Source organism: Nerophis lumbriciformis, linkage group LG27 (genome assembly GCF_033978685.3).
Source record: "Nerophis lumbriciformis linkage group LG27, RoL_Nlum_v2.1, whole genome shotgun sequence".
Lineage (NCBI taxonomy): Eukaryota > Metazoa > Chordata > Actinopteri > Syngnathiformes > Syngnathidae > Nerophis > Nerophis lumbriciformis.
In genome coordinates, this window is record NC_084574.2 from 25,145,001 (window position 1) to 25,168,969 (window position 23,969).

Genomic DNA, 23,969 nt, shown 5'->3' on the forward strand with positions numbered 1-23,969 from the left:
TTATGTTACATAACTGTCTGAATTATGTTCTTATTTTGAAGCTTTGCCGATACCAACGTACACCTGGATGTTAAGGTCGGATTTTACGTTTGTTTTATATACTGTAACATAAATGTTTGTTTGAAATCATTAATTGTAGTCACAATTAGTAGAAGGAGAATCACTTGTTTAATATTTGACAACTTTTTTTATATCTGTAAAATTGTGGTTCCTGGTACTAATATGGAATACTAGGATAACATAAACAAAGATGATAATTGTATGATACATGACATACCCAGTCTATGTAGCTGATATCACAGACATGCACTGACCTAACATAACGATGTGACGTCATCATATCTGTCTGCTCATGTAGGATTATTATGGAAAGACGTTGAAGAACACCTCAGACCTGAAGAGCAATGCCTGTGTGGCTTCTGCCACGCCCCTTCCAAAATTCATCGTCCAGGCTCTGAAGAAAGTCCATCCTGATGTCACTGACAGGTTGTCTTTGCATACAGTCGTGGTGTATAGTTTACATACACTTGTAAAGAACATAATGTCATGGCTGTCTTGAGTTTCCAATAATTTCTACAACTCTTATTTTTTTGTGATAGAGTGAATAGAGCACATACTTGTTGGTCACAAAAAACATTCATGAAGTTTGGTTCTTTTATGAATTTATTATGGGTCTACTGAAAATGTGACCAAATCTGCTGGTTCAAAAGTATACATACAGCAATGTTAATATTTGGTTACATGTCAAGTTTCACTGCAATAAGGCACTTTTGGTAGCCATCCACAAGCTTCTGGTTGAATTTTTGACCACTCCTCTTGACAAAATTGATGCAGTTCAGCTAAATGTGTTGGTTTTCTGACATGGACTTCTTTCTTCAGCATTATACACAGTTTTTTTTTCTTTCTTTAGTTTATTTCGAACATGAACACACTTACAGCATAATACATCACACAATTTCATATCATTTCATTTTACATCATGCCCGAAAAGGAGTAGGAAGAAGCAAAGCTTATTTAATCCTACCCCTTTCCCACTTCAGAGCGTTTACAAATATATAGAATCATTTACTGACCTTTTTATATAATAAAATAACATCTATGAATTAGTATACACAACAGTTTTGTAATATGTAGTTAATTAATTCAGTCATTATTAACATACAGAGATGAAGAATATCTTATTTTCAATAAGGTTGGAAGTATTTCTCATAATTCTTCTTCTTTGTACTTTGTAAGCACTATTATTTTGAACAACCTCTTAAACTGGATCATATGAGTACAATTTTTAAGTTCTTTACTTAATCCATTCCATAATTTAATTCCACATACTGATATGCTAAAAGTTCTAAGTGTTGTACGTGCTTATAAATGTTTTAAATTATTTTTTCCTCTAAGGTTATATTTCTCCTCTTTAGTTGAGAAGAATTGTTGTACATTCTTTGGTAGCAGGTTATAGTTTGCTTTGTACATCATTTTAGTTGTTTGCAATTTTACCAAATCACCGAACTTTAAATATTTTTGACTCAATAAATAAAGGGTTTGTATGTTCTGTATATCCAACATTATGTATTATTCTAACTGATCTTTTTTTAAGTCAGGACTGGGTTTTGTGGCCAAACAGCTACATTTTTGTTTCATCTGACCACAGAACTTTCCTCCAGAAGGTCTTTGTCCATGTGATGTCAGATGAAACAAAAATGTAGCTGTTCGACCACAATACCCAGCAATATGTTTGGAGGAGAAAAAGTGAGGCCTTTAATCCCAGGAACACCATACCTACCGTCAAGCATGGTGGTGGTAGTATTATGCTCTGGGCCTGTTTTGCTGCCAATGGAACTGGTGCTTAATAGAGATTAAATGGGACAATGAAAAAGGAGGATTACCTCCAAATTCTTCAGGACAACCTAAAATCATCAGCCCGGAGGTTGGGTCTTGTGCGCAGTTGGGTGTTCCAACTGGACAATGTCTCCAAACACATGTCAAAAGTGGTAAAGGAATGGCTAAATCAGGCTAGAATTAAGATTTTAGAATGGCCTTCCCAAAGTCCCGACTTAAACGTGTGGACAATGCTGAAGAAACAAGTCCATGTCAGTAAACCAACAAATTTTGCTGAACTGCACCAATTTTGTCAAGAGGAGTGGTCAAAAATTCAACCAGAAGCTTGTGGATGGCTACCAAAAGAGCCTTATTGCAGTGAAACTTGCCAAGGGACATGTAACCAAATATTAACATTGCTGTATGTATACTTTTGATCCAGCAGATTTGGTCACATTTTCAGTAGACCCATAATAAATTCATAAAAGAACCAAACTTCAAGAATGTTTTTTGTGACCAACAAGTATGTGCTCCAATCACTCTATCACAAAAAAATAAGAGTTGTAGAAATTATTGGAAATTAAAGACAGCCATGACATTATGTTCTTTACAAGTGTATGTAAACTATACACAACGACTGTATATTGACATTTTTTTTTTTGCAAAGCAGTCGGTAATATTCCTGTATGGTGTTTTATTTTCTTTAGATACTTTGGTTGCGGTCTGGTGGTGCCAGAGTGTTTGGAGGGATGCAGGATTCTAGACCTGGGCAGTGGGAGTGGTAGAGACTGCTATATGCTGAGTCAGCTGGTGGGAGAGACGGGCCATGTCACTGGCATTGACATGACTGAGGATCAGGTAGACTACTCAACGTAAATGCATTTAGTCAGCAGACACGGCAGCGGTGTAGAAGTCAGCTACAGCATACTGTGATGTGTTTCCTGTTTTTTTTATTTATTATGACCGTACAATACAATTAAAGAGCCCTTCTAATCTTATTTCATAGTATTGGACCTAAACATAATGTCTACAGGTAAAATTCCATCCAAAATAAACACAGTTGTCATTTTAATTTTGTTTTCTAACGAGTTTCTGCATATTTTGGAACGCCCACTTCAAGCTTCAAAATGTGGGCGTGCCTGCATCAGCCTGCTGACGTCACCTAAAAAGACTGGAAGCAATTTTGGATTGCGTAGTATGTCTTTTGGTAGCATCTTCATCCCGAATTATATTTTCACACAGAATTTAAAGTAATTATCAAATATGTCTGCCAGATATATTGTTGTACCGTATTTTCCGGACTATAAGGCGCAAGTAAAATCCTTTTTTTTTCTGAAAACTCGACAGTGCGCCTTATAACCCGATGTACCTAATGTACGGAATAATTCTGATTTTGCTTACCGACCTCGAAGCTATTTTATTTGGCACATGGTGTAATGCTAAGTGTGACCCATAGATCAGTGGTCCCCAACCTTTTTGTAGCTGCGGACCGGTCAACGCTTGAAAATTTGTCCCACGGACAAATGGTATGGTATGGTATGGTATGGTGGGGGTATGTTTTTATTTTTTATTTTTTATTTTTTTTGTCGTCATTGAGAAATACAATCATGTGTGCTTACGGACTGTATCCCTGCAGACTGTAATGATCTATATTGATATATAATGTAGGAACCAGAAATACTAATTACAGAAAGAAACAACCCTTTTGTGCGAAAGAGTGTACATGGGGAGGGAGTTTTTTTGGGTTGGTGCACTAATTGTAAGTGTATCTTGTGTTTTTTATGTTGATTTAATAAAAAAAAATATATATAAATATATATATATATTTTTTTTATTTTATTTTTTTTTATTTCTTTTGCGGCCCGGTACCAATTGATCCACGGACCGGTACCGGGCCGCGGCCCGGTGGTTGGGGACCACTGCTGTAGATGACAGTCACACACAAGCAATATGTGTAGACTCCAAATGACTCAAGTAAACAACACCAACATTTTATATGTTCCATTGAAAATATAGACCATTACACACGGCGCTCAAAAATCTATCAAAATGTTTTAGTACAACTTTGGTAAGCTATGAAGCCGCACCGCTTGATGGATTATACTGTGCTTCAACATAGGAGTATTATCATGGTGTGTGTATAAGGTAAGACATATTATCTGCGGTTTTGTTTCGCAATATTATGCAAAAGCAACTTTTCTTATCTTCTGGTACCTGCTGATCTGTATTTATTGATCTGCATAAGTCCTGAAAAATTGCACACGTCCGCCTTTGTAGTCCGTGTCGACCGCGTAGTCGATAAGCTTCTTATTTTTCTCGATCTTGTTATGGGACATTCATCCTCCACTGTTGCCATTTCTAATATAAAGTAGTGTAAAGTTCTTACTTATATATGTCAGTAAACTCGCCATGAAAGCGCTAAAACATACCGGTGTAGTGAGTTTACATTATTCACCCAAGGAACTTTAGTTATTAGAGAGTTCCGGTCGGACGGTTTTTCACGGGACATATTTCCGTTGTTATTGCACTAGTGAGCCACGGATGTGGAGATGCTGCTCCATTATTGATTGAAGTAAAGTCTGAATGTCATTAAAACAGTTAGCTCCATCTTTTGACACTTCTTCCACCCCCGTCCTTGAACGCTACACCGCTACAACAAAGATGACGGGGAGAAGATGCTGCCGAAGACGAGCTACGTAAATACGACCGCCCACAAAACGGCGCATCCTGAAGCGACTGTCAGAAAAAGGCTTGAAGATGATCTGTAAAACATAATCTATGCAACATTTTGACCAAAGAACCACCATTACATGTTATGTAGACCACAAGGAAGTGTTTTCAGTTTAGAAAAAAAATAATAGTATGACTCATTTAATGTGCCCTAAAAAAATCGATCATAGACCCGCTCATCGGCAGTGCGCCTTATTATCCGGTGCGCCCTATGGTCCGAAAAATACGGTAGGTTGTAGCAAAACAAGTAGAGAAGGGGTCAGCCTGCATACGTTTCCATATGATGGCAAAATAAGCAAAGTATGGACGCCTCCTGTCTTATTGACTTGTGAAAAAATGTGACAAACCAGGTGAGAGGAGTGTAATTTGCATCATTTTAATGATTTGGAATTTAAAGAAGACGGTTTTTGGTCAGAGTTTCGAAGGAAAGAAAAATAAAAGACTCAAACCAAATGTGATCCTGAAAATCAGGAGCACCCTCGAGGAGAGAGTGACTAAGTCTTAATATGCGGAAAAACAGAGAAAGAAGACCAGACTCGGCACTTAAAAACAAGAGAATAAGAAGGTAAACCTCTATTATTTTATATTTGCTTCCTCTTCTACTGATGTTTTCCTCAAAATGATCGAGGGAATGCCGAAGGAACATGAGGAAACAGGCTATGGTGTCTGCAGAATAGGAGATGGAAGAGCATGGAAGTGCGGAAATGGCATTTCATTTCTTTTTGCTCATAATGTTAACCATATCAGTTTTGAAGTAATTATGGACCAGGGTGACAAAACAGGCAATTAAGTGTTGAAAAATGATAGTTTTACACAACTTTATCCACACGGTCTAAGCAGGGAAATGGGTTTCAGTTTTCGTAGATGACGTCACACGAAGAGGAAGCGGCATATCAAGTCTGGCGATGGAAAAGGGGCGTTCCAAGTACAGTTAGTTATCTACCCATTACTCAAAAACTAATTCATATTATGGAAAATGGATGCCAGCTTAATTTTAAGGAGCAAAAAATACATAAAGAGAACTTTGTGGGAAATTTCTGTCATCGGGATGCTGTGGGTCCTTTAAGAAAAAGTTAGATGTTCGAGGTAAAATATTAAGACATGTAAGCAAATGGGTTGTGTGCACACCCTAAGGGTATACAGATGTCCCTCATTTATGGCTGATAATTGGTTCCGAGCCGTACCGTGGTAAATTAATGTATGTGAACTAGAAATAATTCATTACAATTCTAATATTTTCATAGTTAGAGCGTAAAAAAACCCATCTTATGACCCTCAAAATAGGTTTGTTTGTAACATTAGTCCTCTAGATATGAAATACCAGCCACATTTTATTTATTTATTTATTTTTTATTTTTTCCAAGATGGCGGCGCGCACAGACGCAGCGGCTTACGGCTGTCCATTTCAGTGCTCTTTCTTCCTTCTTTTCTTCATGTTTTTTTTCCTTTTGTGCACCACCTGTACTGCAAACACCCGGTACACCCGCCAGTCACTCTTGGATATCGGTAACTCGCACCAGATATCTGTTTCGAGCAACTTTCACCACGAGCACAACATCCCAGATGACATAGCAAGAGCACAGGGCTCTCCGTGGTTTGTTGTCGGGTCTGGGAGACGGCGCAGACGGAGGAGGGAGAGGAAGCAGAAGCGTGGCCGCAGGTCCGGCGTCTTGCTCAGGCTTAGGAAACAACCCCACAAGCCACCTCTACCGAGCCTGTTCCTCTCTAATGCCAGATCCCTTGTACAGAAGATGGACGACCTGGAGTTACAACTTGCTGGAAACCGCTATGTTCGGGACTGTTGTGCTATGATTATCACCGAAACCTGGCTTCACCCGGAAATACCCGATGCTAGCATGCAGCTAGCCGGACGCACTCTGCTCCGCCGGGACAGAACTAAGGACTCCGGTAAGAGCAGAGGAGGGGGGCTCTGTATCTACGTGCATGAGAACTGGTGCAACAACGGGACAATCACTGAACAGCACTGTTGCCCGGACGTGGAGTACATGTCTGTTAGAGGTCGGCCTTTTTTTCTCCCGAGAGAGCTGTCTGTTGTTATCATCACGGCTGTGTATATTCCACCGGACGCCAAAGTAAACACAGCGCTCTCTCTTCTGCTGAACACCGTCAACGAACAGCAGCGGGCCCACCCCGACGGTGTTCATATCATAGCAGGGGATTTTAATAAGGCCAATCTGAAGACTGTACTCCCTAAGTTCTACCAGCACGTGAAGTGTTGTACAAGGGGCAAGAACACCCTGGACCACGTGTATACCAACATAAAGCACGCGTACAGAGCTACACCCCTCCCCCAGCTTGGACAGTCAGACCATCTTTCCCTCCTGCTCTCTCCTACCTACACCCCCATCAGACGCCAGGCCAGGCCTATCACAAAGACTGTTATGACCTGGCCTGACGATGCAACTCCCCAAACTTCATGGCTGCTTCCAACACACAGACTGGGACCTCTTCCAACAACAGGAGCTGGAGACAGCCACAGGAACGGTGCTGGACTACATAAAGTTCTGCATCGGGAATGTGACTGTGGAAAAAAACATCCGGGTTTACCCCAACAAGAAACCCTGGATGACCAGCCAGGTCCGCACAATCCTCAGGGCCCGCGACGCAGCCTTCAGGTCAGGGGACAGGGCACTGTACAGTGTTGCTAGAGCCGACCTGAAGAGAGGGATTAAAAAAGCAAAGGCGGACCACAGGAGGTGCATAGAGTCCCATCTGTCCAGCAAAAACTCACGGGAGGTGTGGCGGGGCATTCATGACATCACGAACTTCAGAGGCTGCAATATGACAACTGCGGATCAGAGTGCGACACTGGCAGAGGAGCTTAACTGTTTCTTTGCCCGTTTCGAAACCCCCCAGCGACACTCATCTGCTCCAGCCCTGCCCCCGCCCCCACCGGGCTCCGGCGCCACTCCACTCACTGTACAGGAGCACAGTGTCAGACGAGTGCTCCTGGCTGTGAACCCCAGGAAGGCTACCGGACCAGACGGAGTACCTGGAAAGGTGCTCAGGACGTGCGCCCACCAGCTCGCTCCCCCCCTCACCAGGATCTTCAACCTCTCCCTGGCTCAGGCAGTCATCCCATCCTGCCTGAAGTCATCTACAATAATCCCGGTGCCGAAGAAGTCTCCCATCACCAGCCTGAATGATTACCGACCAGTGGCCCTCACTCCGGTAATCATGAAGTGCTTCGAGCGACTTGTTCTCCAGCACATCAAGGACCATATCCCTCCAGACTTCGACCCCCACCAGTTCGCATACCGGGCGAACAGGTCCACAGAGGACGCCATCGCTGTTGCTCTCCACTCTGCTCTGAACCACCTGGAGCAGCAGCAGAGCTACGTCCGGATGCTCTCTGTGGACTATAGCTCTGCCTTCAATACAATAATCCCGGACAGACTCTGCAATAAACTGGACACTCTTGGCCTCCCCCCTCTCACAAACGCCTGGATAAGGGACTTCCTAACGGACCGACCCCAGAATGTGAGACTTGGCCCGCACCTCTCATCCTCCCGCACGCTGAGCATCGGCTCCCCACAGGGCTGTGTGCTGAGCCCCCTCCTCTACTGCCTTTACACCCATGACTGCAGTCCGGCCCACAGTGACAACCTTACCGTCAAGTTTGCCGACGATACCACAGTGGTCGGGGCTCATCTCCAGGGGTGACGAGGCTGCCTACAGAGAGGAGGTCCTGAAGCTGACGGCCTGGTCTTCGGACAACAACCTCGCTCTCAACACCAGCAAGACCAGAGAGATCATCGTCGACTTCAGGAGGAGCAGCACCGACCCTGCCCCCCTCTACATCAACGGCGAGCGTGTAGAGAGGGTCCACACCTTCAGGTACCTTGGAGTCCACATCTCTAATGACTTCTCCTGGACAGTCAACACCACATCAATCATCAAGAAGGCTCAGCAGCGGCTACACTTCCTTAGAGTCCTCGGGAAGTACAACCTGAAGCCTGACCTGCTGCTGACCTTCTACCGCTCGTCCATCGAGAGCCTGCTGACCTACTGTATTACGGTATGGTACGGCAGCTGCACTGCAGCAGACAGGGAGAGGCTGCAAAGAGTGGTCAAGACGGCTCAGAAGATCATCGGCCGCCCTCTCCCCTCTCTGACGGACATCTACACCTCCCGCTGCCTCAACAGAGCCAGTGCCATCATCAAAGACAGCACCCACCCTGGCTCTGACCTGTTCCACCTGCTGCCCTCTGGGAAGCGCTACAGGTGCATTAAAACCAAAACAAACAGGCTAAAGAACATCTTCTTCCCCAGGGCCATAACCATCCTGAACGGACTGCCCCATTGTCCCTCATAACTGCCTTCTCTTCGGTGCAATAACCCATTCCACCAACCACCCTGTTTTTGTTTTGTTTTTTCATGTATATATTCATGTCACACCATATTCATTGCACTTCTACATTTTTTTAATTTTTATATATTTGCACATTGTTTTTCTAGCATGCACACATCGCACTGTATGGAATGGCCTCAATCTCGTTACCTTGCGTAATGACAATAAAGCTGATTCTGATTCTAGTCACCTTTACACTCTGCTAATACAATATAGTAGACATAATAATAGAAACAAAGACTGTACTGTACTGACTTTTGGAGCTAAGGTCTCATCTTGCGGCCAATACTAATGTGAGATTGCAATTTTTTTTTCATTTGTGCTTCGAAATGCGTAATTTAGGCCCAAAATGGGGAGAGCGTCAATTTCATGTTTTTATGATAACCAAGACAGTAGGGCAGCACGCTTGAACGGTTTTTGATTGTAATCCAATTATTTAATACTGACTATGTTAAAAAAAAAAGAACATTTTTAAATTGATATTCCTCTCTATACATCCCAGATGAAAACCAGCGCTTCCCATCCAACCTGATGGCGCTTGAGAGATGCTGCAAAGAGAAATGGCTGAAACTAGCCAAAGATAGGCGTGCTTAGCTTGTGGCATCGTATTCAAAAATACCTGAGGCTGTAATTGCTGCCAAAGGTGCATCACAAAGTATTGAGCAAAGGCTGTGAATACTTATGTATGTGATTATTTAGTTTTTTATTTTAATAAATTTGCTAAATTAAAAAAAAAAACTTTTCACATTGTCATTATGGGGTACTTGAGGACAACAATGAATTTATTCCATTTTGTAATAAGGCTGTAACATAACAAAATGTGGAAAAAGTGAAGCGCTGTGAATACTTTCTGGATGCACTGTATATGTATAATGTTTCATTATCCTTTTTATAATCCTGCTAAAAATAACACGATGACACCCACCCTTCTTTTGGGTTTTGTAGTTTTTACCAAAATATTTGAAATCGTAATGAAAATTTTAGTTTTCAGAGAAAGAAATCTAGATTTTATTTTTGGTCCAAATTGTGCATCCTTACTACACAGTTGTTAAAAACCAGGGACATTTTTCGACATGCTTGTTAGTAGAAAAACTAACCCATCGAAGAGTGGGGCGTATGAAAACCGAGGTACCACTGTACACACATTATTGTCTAAATAGTTGGCAGCACAAGTGACTACACCTCACAGTGAACATGACCAAATTATGTCCGAAGTGTTAATATTTTGTGTGACGGTTATGTTGCACTGCCTTAAAGGGAAACTGCACTTTTTGGGGGGAATTTTGCCTATCGTTCACAATCATTATGAAAGACATGACGACGGAATCACTGTTTTAATGTTAATATTAAATAAAAGTCTGCTTACAGCAGTATTTATATCTCTTCCTCGTTCTCCAGTGATACTTGTAGGAAACATAGTTTATTTCCCTTCATGGAGGTGAGGATTGCTGACTAGAAGCAGCTTGGCACTGTGGAAGGACGTTAGCCGCTAGCGAGGGTGCTGCAGTGCATGCACGTTTGTTCGCCCGTTGCTGTCAAATGTATGGGACACAGTTAGAATGTGTCATTAACATGAATTATCACGATAAAACAATAGTCTTAAAAGCTCTATTGTCGACCAAATTTAGATATCGCCTATATCGCGCAACCCTAGTTGTCAGTTATTTAGACACACATTTATGTGTGTTGTGCCAAATACATGCACCTGGGGATAGGTTGATTGGCAACACTAAAGTGGCCTTAGTGTGTGAATGTGAGTGTGAATGTTATTTGTCTATCTGTGTTGGCCCTGTGATGAGGTGACAACTTGTCCAGGGTGTACACCGCATTCCACCCAAATGCAGCTGGGATAGGCTCCAGCCCCCCGCAACCCTGAGGGGGACAAGCGGTAAAAATGGATGGATGAATGATTTGTGTCAGTTTAAGAGGATATTCAACCGATACTGTATTACAAGCTGTACTCTGACTACTCTAAAGTATATCCAAGTTGAACTTCTATCAAAGTCACCAGCCTTGGCGTCACTATACAGAATAGAAATTGAAAGAGTAAATGAAACCAAATTTCTAGGTATAATGATTGATGATAAATTGAACTGGAAATCTCACGTAAAAAATATACAACATAAAGTAGCAAGAAACACGTCAATAATGAATAAAGCAAAACATGTTCTAGACAAAAAATCACTTCATATTCTCTACTGCTCACTAGTGTTACCATATCTGAGTTACTGTGTAGAAATATGAGGAAATGATTACAAAAGTACACTTCATTCATTAACGGTGTTACAAAAAAGATCAGTTAGAATAATACATAATGTTGGATATAGAGAACACACAAATCCTTTATTTATTGAATCAAAGATACTGAAATTCTACCACATAGTGAATTTGCAAACAGCTAAAATTATACACAAAGCAAACTATAACCTGCTACCCAAGAATATACAACAATTCTTCTCAACAAAAGAGGAGAAACATAATCTTAGAGAGAAATGTAATTTAAAACATTTGTATGCACGTACAACATTTAAGACCGTCAGTATATCAGTATGTGGAATTAAATTATGGAATGGATTAAGCAAAGCAATCAAACAATGTACTAATATGATCCACTTCAAGAAACTCTTCAAACTTAAAGTGTTTACAAAGTACAAAGAAGAAGAACCATGATACACATTCTGAATTTATTTAACTCATCCATTCTTTCATTCTTTCACTCTCAAAATAATCTTACTTATCTCAACATATGAAATGTAACTTACTTCACCAATTATTATTTATTTACTTATTTTTATTGTGATTACTTATGGAGTATATTGTGAATAAATTGAGAACAGGAAGTGAACAAAAGTTTTAGCAACTGTTATGTAAAAGAAAGGGGTAGGATTAAATAAGCTCTGCTTCTTCCTACTCCTTTTCGAACATGTTGAAAAGAGAAATTGGAGATTGTGATGTATCATGTTGTATGATTGCATGTTCGAAATAAACTCAAACTCAACTCAACTCAACTATAGACAGCGATTTTAAACTTGAGAAACAAGTCAATGGCGTTTTAAAATATTTATCATCTTCGTCTTTTAGCAAAGGTAAAACCGTTTTTATCTTTTTACCTTTTTGAACAAGTCGTGCATGCTTTTATTTCAAGTCGCCTGGACTACTGCAATGCACTTTATGCTGGCATTAGCCAAAAAGCCAGAACGCGGTATCACGTCTTTCAACAGGAGCCAGGAAAACACCAACATGGAACCCCAGTTCTTGAGAGTTTGCACTGGCTCCCTGTTCATCTTAGAATTGATTTTAAAACCTTGCTGTTTGTTTTTAAAGCTTTACATGGACTGGCACCTCAGTATATCTCGAACCTCATCCAAATGTACAATCCTGCGTGCGCTCTGAGGTCCGAGAGCCAGCTCCAGCTCGTGGTGCCCAAGACCAGACTTAAAACCAGGGGAGCAGGGCCTTCTCTGTGGTCGGCCCTAAGCTCTGGAACACTCTGCCCCTCCATGTTCAAACTGCTCCCACAGTGGAGTGTTTTAAGTCTTGTCTTAAGACCCACTTTTATTCTCTGGCTTTTAACACTACGTGAGTTGTGTGGTCCTCTGTTGTCCTCTGTGTTTTTAACATTTTGATTTATATTTACTGTTTTAATTGGTTTTACCCTTTAAAATAGTTTTTAATCATATTTATTTTATATTGTTTTTATATTGGTTTTATATGTATTTATTTTTTGTTTTTATTCAGTCATTGGTGGAGCTAAAGATAATATTTGAATATAGTTTTGAATATTGTTGTGCAGCACTTTGGAAACATTTTGTTGTTTAAATGTGCTATATAAATAAAGTGGATTGGATTGGATTGGATATTGTCCCTTAAAAAGATATACTGTCCTAAAATGGTTATTTAGTCATTTTTTTAAAATTTCAGACCCAGGGCTATCCATATCACAGTAAAAGAAACCATACAACGATAAAACCCAAATAAAAGAAATACAAGCAGAAATAAAATAAATAAAAAACACTACACAATATTCAATGTCCATACAGGCTTACTCGTCGATGGTTCCACAGACCGGATGAAAATCTGACAGAACTCCGAGTCGGGTTAGTCAGACCTTTAATGACATTGTTGTCTGACTCAGCTGCCCTACACATGAACCTGTACATGAAGTGGCAGAGCAAACTGGAATCAAACGTAAGAGATTATTTGGAATTAAAGCCAAAAGATTAACTTTGGTTTCATCAGATCATAACAGATTTTCTTCCTGAAGATATTTATTTGAAAATCAAGCAAAGACAACATTGCACATCACGAGAAAAACATCTTACTCAATATGGTAACTTCATACTTTGGGCTTGTTTGACCTTAAGTGTGGTGATTTATATTCCATGCCGTAAGTGAAGCTGACCTAAAGTGTGTCTTTTTTTTTTTTTTTTTAGCTTGAAGTAGCCAGGAAACATGTGGACTTTCACATGAAGGAGTTTGGCTACAAGAAGCCCAACGTGACTTTTGTCCAGGGCTTCATTGAGGCCTTGACAGAGGCGGGGCTGGAAAAGAGCTCTTACGATATCATTATGTGAGATTATCCCTCCTGTTCACTCTCTGTTTCTCAATAACCACAAGTTGTGTAGTTGGCAAAATGTTGTGAAAAGCTTTTTCATCACTTAGCTCCAACTGTGTGGTCAACCTTTCTCCAGACAAGAAGAAAGTTCTGACCGAAGCTTACAGTGTGCTTAAGGTACACTTGTATTTTGACTTCCTGAAGAATGTTTTGAGACGTGTCAACAACTTCAAATACTGAAGGACACTCTTATCACGCTTAGGATGGTGGTGAGTTCTTCTTCAGTGACATGTACTGCAATGGAAGACAAACGGAGGAGATTAAAAACAACAAAGTCCTGTGGGGTGTGTATGATTATTCATGTTCATGATGGACAAAAGCTGCAGACACATGCCTGAGTATGTACCGGTACTTTGTTCAATGTAGGTGAGGGCTTTGGTGGTGCGCTGTGGTACAAAGATCTGCTGCAATTGGCCAAGGAAGTAGGATTCAGCACCCCGAGGCTTGTTACTGCCAGCACCATCACTGTTGACAACAAGGACATGGAGGCGATTCTGGGTGTGATGCTTGTTTCTGTCTTTATTTCTCTTTTCTTTTTTTTTTTCTTTCATTGTAATGGCAAAACAATTTGAACGACAATGAAACTCAGGGTCAGATCTACTAGGATCCAAATAACATATGCTAAACAGCATGTGCAAACTATAAAATTGCATGTACTATTTGTGGGTGTGTTGCGTGTGATCTGCTAAGACTATGTGTACAATTTATAACAAGTGAAAAAGTAGTGCAGTCCGCCATATTTAAATGAGGATTTTGCATGGGCTGTGCTCATTTATGCTATGATGCTCTCCAACCGGTTGTGTTTTGCTTGGTTGTTGAGCAAGCAGCACACGTATTTAATATGCACCACCTTTTTTGCAATTTAGAATCACATTCTAGACAACAGAAACTATTTTTAGCATGCTGACGGTGCGCCCCAGAGAGGCGCTGAGCAAGGGTATTCGTGGGGTCTTAGAAAGTCTGAAAAAGTCTTGAATCCAATAATTTGAATTCAAGGCCTTAAAGGGGAACATTATCACCAGACCAATGTAAGCGTCAATATATACCTTGATGTTGCAGAAAAAAGACCATATATTTTTTTAACGGATTTCCGAACTCTAAATGGGTGAATTTTGGCGAATTAAACGCCTTTCTATTATTCGCTCTCGGTTGTGACGTCACATCGGGAAGCAATCCGCCATTTTCTCAAACACATTACAAACACCGAGTCAAATCAGCTCTGTTATTTTCCGTTTTTTCGACTGTTTCCCGTACCTTGGAGACATCATGCCTCGTCGGTGTGTTGTCGGAGGGTGTAACAACACGAACAGGGACGGATTCAAGTTGCACCAGTGGCCCAAAGATGCGAAAGTGGCAAGAAATTGGACGTTTGTTCCGCACACTTTACCGACGAAAGCTATGCTATGACAAAGATGGCAAGAATGTGTGGATATCCTGCGACACTCAAAGCAGATGCATTTCCAACGATAAAGTCAAAGAAATCTGCCGCCAGACCCCCAGGAAAAGAGAGCGGATGAGGGTATGTCTACAGAATATATTAATTGATGAAAACTGGGCTGTCTGCACTCTCAAAGTGCATGTTGTTGCCAAATGTATTTTATATGCTGTAAACCTAGTTCATAGTTGTTAGTTTCCTTTAATGCCAAACAAACACATACCAATCGTTGGTTAGAAGGCGATCGCCGAATTCGTCCTCGCTTTCTCCCGTGTCGCTGGCTGTCGTGTCGTTTTCGTCGGTTCCGCTTGCATACGGTTCAAACCAATATGGCTCAATAGCTTCAGTTTCTTCTTCAATTTCGTTTTCGCTACCTGCCTCCACACTACAATCATCCGTTTCAATACATGCGTAATCTGTTGAATCGCTTAAGCCGCTGAAATCCGAGTCTGAATCCGAGCTAATGTCGCTATAGCTTGCTGTTCTATCCGCCATGTTTGTTTGTATCGGCATCACTATGTGACGTCACAGGAAAATGGACGGGTGTATATAACGATGGTTAAAATCAGGCACTTTGAAGCTTTTTTTAGGGATATTGCGTGATGGGTAAAATTTTGAAAAAAACTTCGAAAAATAAAATAAGCCACTGGGAACTGATTTTTAATGGTTTTAACCCTTCTGAAATTGTGATAATGTTCCCCTTTAAAATGTCTAAAATTATTCTAAAATCTCATAAAAAGTCTTAAATTTGACATGTTGAAACCTGCAGAAACCCTGGTTGAGTTGTAAAGATGTCTGGATTGATCCAGACACAGGAGATATATTATAATGATATTTTTCCTAAATGAAAAAAACGAACGCCGTGAGAAATTAAAACTCCAGCGGAGAACAAAACAAATCAATTGAATTTGTCTTAATCAGGCCGTAAAGGGGACTTATTATACAAAACCAACTTTTTTGTACCCATTGATACCTGTTTTTGTGTATTTGGGAAAAGTCCCGAAAATGTGAAATCAAAACTGTAAAGGCATGGCATAGATATTTATTAAAAAAAAATCTTGCCTTCTTCCAAACTTGCTCCAAACGAGCTGTTTGGAATTTGGAACTTTAGTGTGTTGTAATTATCCATAGGTACGTCAGCGGATATGTCCGTATATTGGAAAGGTTTACCCAAAGAGCTTTGTGCCAGTCTGCCATTTTTATCAAGATGTAGTTCAAAGTTGTAGTCAATAAGTTCCTTATTTTTCTCTTATCTTGTTGTGGGGCAGACTGACTTGTTCATGCACATACATGCTAAAATCCTCTGCTGTTGCCAATTTTAATACAAAGTAGCATATATCTCTAACTTATACAGGTAAAAGCCAGTAAATTAGAATATTTTGAAAAACTTGATTTATTTCAGTAATTGCATTCAAAAGGTGTAACTTGTACATTATATGTATTCATTGCACACAGACTGATGCATTCAAATGTTTATTTCATTTAATTTTGATGATTTGAAGTGGCAACAAATGAAAATCCAAAATTCCGTGTGTCACAAAATTAGAATATTACTTAAGGCTAATACAAAAAAGGGATTTTTAGAAAACAGAGTGGACCGACACCAGCAGATGACATGGCACCCCAAACCATCACTGATGGTGGAAACTCTACACTAGACTTCAGGCAACGTGGATCCTGTGCCTCTCCTGTCTTCCTCCAGACTCTGGGACCTCGATTTCCAAAGGAAATGCAAAATTTGCATGGTTGGGTGATGGTTTGGGGTGCCATGTCATCTGCTGGTGTCGGTCCACTCTGTTTCCTGAGATCCAGGGTCAACGCAGCCGTCTACCAGCAAGTTTTAGAGCACTTCATGCTTCCTGCTGCTGACCTGCTCTATGGAGATGGAGATTTCAAGTTCCAACAGGACTTGGCGCCTGCACACAGCGCAAAATCTACCCGTGCCTGGTTTACGGACCATGGTATTTCTGTTCTAAATTGGCCCTCCAACTCCCCTGACCTTAGCCCCATAGAAAATCTGTGGGGTATTGTGAAAAGGAAGATGCAGAATGCCAGACCCAAAAACGCAGAAGAGTTGAAGGCCACTATCAGAGCAACCTGGGCTCTCATAACACCTGAGCAGTGCCAGAAACTCATCGACTCCATGCCACGCCGCATTAACGCAGTAATTGAGGCAAAAGGAGCTCCAACCAAGTATTGAGTATTGTACATGCTCATATTTTTCATTTTCATACTTTTCAGTTGGCCAACATTTCTAAAAATCCCTTTTTTGTATTAGCCTTAAGTAATATTCTAATTTTGTGACACACGGAATTTTGGATTTTCATTTGTTGCCACTTCAAATCATCAAAATTAAATGAAATAAACATTTGAATGCATCAGTCTGTGTGCAATGAATAAATATAATGTACAAGTTACACCTTTTGAATGCAATTACTGAAATAAATCAAGTTTTTCAAAATATTCTAATTTACTGGCTTTTACCTGTATATGTCAGTTGACTTGAAATACCACTAAAAACTACAACATGGCTGACGGGGGGGAGCAGTTGAAGGGGGCTTGGCTTAGAGGAGGCCTTTGGTACGTGAATAAGACCGCCCACCAATCTGCGCATTCTGAAGAGACAGTAAGAAAGCGGCTTAAAGATGAAATGTAAAACTAAATCTATGCAAAATGTTGACCAAGAACCATATTACATGTTATGTAGACTACAAGGCAGTCCAAATATGTTGACACACCCACAGATGGAATATTCTCTTTTAATCAACGCGAAACGCCTTTTTTCTCACGACATTTCGTAACTATGTCACTTTGCTCGTCCTTTGTAAATGAGATTAAGATAAAAAACAGCGGCGGAAGAACAGTTTTATTTTTGATAAATCACATTGCCAGAGCTAAATGATTGTATTTGCATCTTCCCTTCCCAGTATTCTGGACGTTGTGATGATCAGCATATACATGCACAGTGTTCTGCATATCATAAACTGGCTAAATTAATTGCTGTCTTTATTTTGCTCACTTAGTAGACGCAATCTTTTGTTCACGAGCTTAGTCGATCAGCTTTCTGTGTGCTATCGAGTTTGCATGTGTTTTAATACACACAAACCTTTTATAGATCAGGTCATTCATTTGACCTGCTCTACTCTACAGGTGACTTCAAGTTTGTCTCTGCCACATATCGTCTGTTTAAGGTCCCTAAAGGCAGCACCAAGCCATGTAAAGTCATGTATAATGGTAACATCACAGGGGCGGAGGAGACCCTCCGCTTTGACTGTCAGTACACCTTCAAGGTTTGTATTTTTTCGAACAAAATGAGCCGTTGTAACTTTTTTAACCTAATCTTTGTCTGACAGGCTGATCAAGTGGCGGAGGTAGATGCCGACGTAGCCGCCATTCTGACCCATTCCAGATTTGCACAGGTCTTCACTTTCCAGCCACCAGGAGGCTCCTGTGAACCCTGCGGAGTCCGACCAAAGGTCAGTGATACTCTTTAAAATATGCAGAAATTATTACTTTAAGCAGCACAGGTCAACATGTTATTGGTATCTGCTACACACCCAGAGAGGCCCATCGTCTTACTGTGCACGCAGTCACACTCGACGAAACACTGCACGCATTCTCACAAACACACACTCTCAAAGCACACATATGCACTCATGCACAAGTGCAAGGTCAAGCAGCTGTCTCAAGTCATAACCAGACTGTGGAGTCATGCTGAGAACCTTGAACAGGAATGAATGTTCTCTTCTTCTACTCTTAGAATGTCATCTTATCAGCTGTCATTGTTGTTCTGTGAGCACTATATATGTGTGTGTATATATATATATATACATATATATATACTGTATACACACACACACACACACACATATATACATGTTTATGTATATATATACATTAGGGTTGTACGGTATACTGGTACTAATAAAGTACAGCGATACTAATTAATAGAAATGGGTACCATACTGCCTTTGAAAATGACCGGTACCATTCTTTAATCTGAATGCCGCTGTGCGGTGGTGACTACAGAGCATAGCGCATTATGATAAGTGTGTCAAAATGCACAAAAAAACTGAATACAAGCAATATCATCATGGAGAGGAAGAATGGCAAAAAACATAATTTCTACTGGTTAATAAAGAGGGTGGAGAAGCACAATATGGAGGTATTTGGGCTTCAAAACTAACAACAAAGGTGACGCTTTAAACAGGGATGCGCTGCACGCACTGCTTTAAGACACGTCTCGCCAAACATGGCGATTAGTATTACCACCGTTGCTTAGGTAAACATTTAATAATAAGCATTCATATCTGCACAAGGAGTTGTAAAGAGTAACGGGTAATAATGTTGTTGTCACACCTGTCCTGCTGTTCCGGTGCAGACTTACGTCGAGGAGCACAGGGAAGACGTTCCTTCCAGGGTTGATGTTTTTTTCGGGGGTAACACTCTTCACTTTACCCGGCAAGGGGTCTGCTAAGCTCCGCTTTCGGGTAAGAATGACGAGGCAATTCGTGTCAATCTGGTTGCTTTATTATTAGTTTTGCAGGACACCCAGACCTGTTGCTCACTCTACTGTGCAGTGTACAAGCTACCTCTCTCTCTCTCTTTACTCGCCCACCCACTCACTCACTGATGTCACTCAGCCAACACGTTGCCATTCTTGCAAACACACGTACTCTCATAACATAGTTAAGCAGCTCCCCTGCTGTGCACATGTAGATACATAGACATGCACACAGCTGCTTGGCGTGATGACAAATATTAGCTCAGTTAAGTCCATCTAGCGTCAACTAATGCAAAAGTGAAATGACTGAATTTTGTAACAAATCGCGACAATTTTTGTTTTATCTTTAACAAATGTGTGTTTTGCCAGCTACATGTCTTATTTGGGTACATTTATCTATAGTTTTGTTTTGTGTATTTAATAATAATTGTAGTTTTCTTAAAGCACAGACCAGGAGTGGCAACCATAAATCATGAAGCATCTAATATAATGTCAATAAAGCTTTTTATTATATTCTAATCTAATCCTTGATTATGGCAGACTATATGTAATATTGAAAATTGTAATTTGTTCTTTGAATGCAATAAGAAAAGCCCAATGTGTTTAATGCCTTTTAATTTATATTTTAACCTTGTAAAATTATTATTTGAGTGCAATAGGAAACCTATGTTTATTGTATTGTAAATTTTTTTGTTAAAATAAAGCCAATATTGAAATTTTTCAAAGTTCCCTTTATTTGGAAAAGTACCAAAGTATAACATACATTTTACCAAATTATTGGTGTCTGGACAACCCTAATATACATACATATGTATATATACCTTAGTTCAGGAAAAAACACAGAGGCTATTTCATCCCTACAAGCCTGTTTCGCAGGTTTCCCCACTGTATAACGGATAAACCACAGAAACCTCGACTATATATATATGTATGTATGTGTGTGTGTATATATATATATAAATATATATATATATATACAGTCGTGGTCAAACGTTTACATACACTTGTAAAGAACATAATGTCATGGCTGTCTTGAGTTTCCAATAATTTCTACAACTCTTATTTTTTTGTGATAGAGTGATTGGAGCACATACTTGTTGGTCACAAAAAACATTCATGAAGTTTGGTTCTTTTATGAATTTATTATGGGTCTACTGAAAATGTGACCACCTCTGCTGGGTCAAAAGTATACATACAGCAATGTTAATATTTGGTTACATGTCCTTTGGCAAGTTTCACTGCAATAAGGCGCTTTTGGTAGCCTTCCACAAGCTTCTGGTTTAATTTTTGACCACTCCTCTTGACAAAATTGGTGCAGTTCAGCAAAATGTGTTGGTTTTCTGACATGGACTTGTTTCTTCAGCATTGTCCACACATTTTAGTCAGGACTTTGGGAAGGCCATTCTAAAACCTTAATTGTAGCCTGATTTAGCCATTCTTTTACTACTTTTGACGTGTGTTTGGGGTCATTGTCCTGTTAGAACACCCAACTACGCCGAAGACCCAACCTCGGGGCTGATGATTTTAGGTTGTCCTGAAGAATTTGGAGATAATCCTCTTTTTTCATTGTCCCATTTACTCCCAGTAAAGCACCAGTTCCATTGGCAGCAAAACAGGCGCAGAGCATAATACTACCACCACCATGCTTGACGGTAGGATTGGTGTCCTGGGATTAAAGGCCTCACCTTTTCTCCTCCAAACATATTGCTGGGTATTGTGGCCAAACAGCTCGATTTTTGTTTAATCTGACCACAGAACTTTCCTCCAGAAGGTCTTATCTTTGTCCATGTAATCAGCACCAAACTTTAGACGAGCCTTAAGGTGTTGCTTCTGAAGCAAGGGCTTCCTTCTTGCATGGTAGCCTCTCAGTCCATGGCGATGCAAAACACGCTTGACTGTGGACACTGACACCTGTTCCAGCAGCTTCCAATACATTGCAGACCTGCTTTTTGGTGGTTCTCGGTTGACTCTTGATCGTCCTGACCAATTTTCTCTCAGCACCAGGTGATCGCTTGCGTTTTCTTCCTGATCATGGCAGTGACAAAACTGTGCCATGCACTTTATACTTACGAACATTTGTCTGCACACTTGCTCTTGGGACCTTAAGCTGCTTTGAAATGGCTCCAAGTGACTTTCCTTACTTGTTCAAGTCAACGATTCGTTTTTTCAGATCTGTGCTGCGTTCTTTTGACTTTCCCATTGTCACGTTTGTAACCGAGTCAAATGACTGCATCACATGAGCCCCATTTAAATGGGCTCAGAGAAGTCAACAGGTGTTGTCAATCATAATCACTCACATGAAGTTAAGAGGCCATGCCATGAAGCTAATTTGATTTGATTGTAACTTTTCTAACTCACCAAAATTTATAATGTATATGTATACTTTTGACACTGCAGGTTTGGTCACATGTTCAGTAGACCCTTAATAAATTCATAAAAGAACCAAACTTCATGAATGTTTTTTGTGACCAACAAGTATGTGCTCCAATCACTCTATCACAAAAAAATAAGAGTTGTAGAAATGATTGGAAACTCAAGACAGCCATGACATTATGTTCTTTACAAGTGTATGTAAACTTTTGACCACGACTGTATACATATGTGTATGTATACAGTACATATGTATATGTATACATATGTATATATACATTTATATATTATGCATATATATATATTATACATATATGTATGTATATATTATACATATATATATATATATATATATATATATATATATATATATATATATATATATATATATATATATATATATATATACATATATGTATGTATATATATATATATATATATGTGTGTGTATATATGTATATACACGTATATATTATACACACTCACACACATATATATATATATCTATGTATGTATGTATGTATATATGTATGTTTCAACAGCAACCATCCTTTCGTATGATATAATACAGGGGCTGAATGGTTAGTACTTCTAAGATAGGTGTTTTCCAGATATGTTCATGGGTCTACCTTTGGACTGTCTCTCTTCAGTGAAATCAAATATTATTTTACAGTAATGCTTGTTTGCTGTGATTTAGTCATCAAAGGCCTTTTGTGCTAAGCTCTTGTTAGCAGCACTTGATGAATGTCTGATCAAGACCTCACGTCACGAGTAAACCCACACTGATTTTCCAAGGGGTATATACAAAGAGTCAAAATGTTTCTTTTTTTTTGTCTACATTGAAACTTCACATAATGAAATACAACGTTCTTGTTGATTTGTCATTCAGGCAAGCACCGAGAATCCTTTTGAGCTGGCTGTGCAGCTGCAGACAGCAAGTCCAGGTTCACCCACAGGGGGGAGTTGCAGCACAAAGTCTGCAACCTGCTGCAAGTGATTGATGCAAATACGCCCAGAGTCACATGGTGGTACAACAGTAGTTTAAATAAACATATTACTCAATACGTGCATTAAATGTGCTGTAGGGGTGAATAATTAGAACAGTCAAACCCAGTAAATTCAGGTTATAGCGAATACTATATTACAGGAAATTATGTTATGATAACTGATGTTTAGTATTCACTGCTCTCCCCCTTTAAACAGGATATGCTTGTTGTGGAAATACAACATCATAGATCATTTTTTGACACCTACTTTAAACAGATTTAATTACTCACAATGTTCCATCCTTTTTTTTGTATTTTTTACATTTCTTCGTGACGAGCTGCAGCATACCCCAGCTGACTTATTGTAAGAGGTGTACCCCACCTGACTAGAGAGACAGTCAACCATTCACACTTTTATCCTCACTCAGTGGGGACTGAACCCACACAAGTCAATCACTAAACCAGTGGTGTCCAAAGTGTGGCTCGTAGGCCATTGGCATATCAAAATAAAATACATTGAATATCATTGACATACAATATGTTACTTGATATTACACTTTTGCAGCACACGGACATCCCTGCACTAAACTATTAGTAACCTTCACAATCTTCAGTCCAAATAATGAAACGTTTAAGTGCCTTTTGGTGTGATACGTCTTACTTGTAAACGGCACACTTCTAACTATGTACCACTTCTAATTTGAATGACTTGTTTAATTGAATTTGCCACATGGTTTTAATAAATGACATGAATTGCTGAATGTTACTGTAATAAGAAATAAATGTCTTATCATGCTATATCAATTTGAATACCTTTACACATGATGCGTTATAGCAGGGGTGTTAAACGTACGGCCGGATCAGGCCCGCGAACAGGTTTTATCCGGCCTGCGGGATGAGTTTGCTAAGTATAAAAATTAACCTGAAATATTTTAATGAAATAAACAGCTGTTCTGAATGTGTCTGCTGGATGTCGCAATAGCAATTCTTTGTATATTTGTAGATGATGCTACATATGTACAAAATAAACCACATGTTAGTACATTAGTCGAGGAAAATGATCAAACTACATAAATAACATACTGTTTGATATAATGTTTTTATCTTGATGGATTGAAAATTAACACCGATGAGTTAACTGA

The 23,969-nt window shown here is 39.8% G+C and overlaps 1 protein-coding gene across 1 annotated transcript in view; it reads left to right on the plus strand.

Annotated features, from left to right (window-relative positions):
* LOC133624600 (arsenite methyltransferase-like) overlaps positions 1-23,625 on the plus strand; it is a 23,989-nt gene extending 364 nt beyond the window's left edge. Inside the window, exons 2-11 of the mRNA XM_061988297.2 lie at positions 42-75; positions 359-486; positions 2,523-2,673; positions 13,351-13,487; positions 13,580-13,649; positions 13,735-13,816; positions 13,899-14,030; positions 18,118-18,257; positions 18,321-18,443; positions 22,731-23,625. Coding sequence (XP_061844281.1) covers positions 42-75; positions 359-486; positions 2,523-2,673; positions 13,351-13,487; positions 13,580-13,649; positions 13,735-13,816; positions 13,899-14,030; positions 18,118-18,257; positions 18,321-18,443; positions 22,731-22,838 — 1,105 coding nt within the window. The 3' untranslated portion in view covers positions 22,839-23,625. The remainder of the gene's footprint in view (positions 1-41; positions 76-358; positions 487-2,522; positions 2,674-13,350; positions 13,488-13,579; positions 13,650-13,734; positions 13,817-13,898; positions 14,031-18,117; positions 18,258-18,320; positions 18,444-22,730) is intronic.
* The last annotated feature ends 344 nt before the right edge of the window (positions 23,626-23,969 follow it).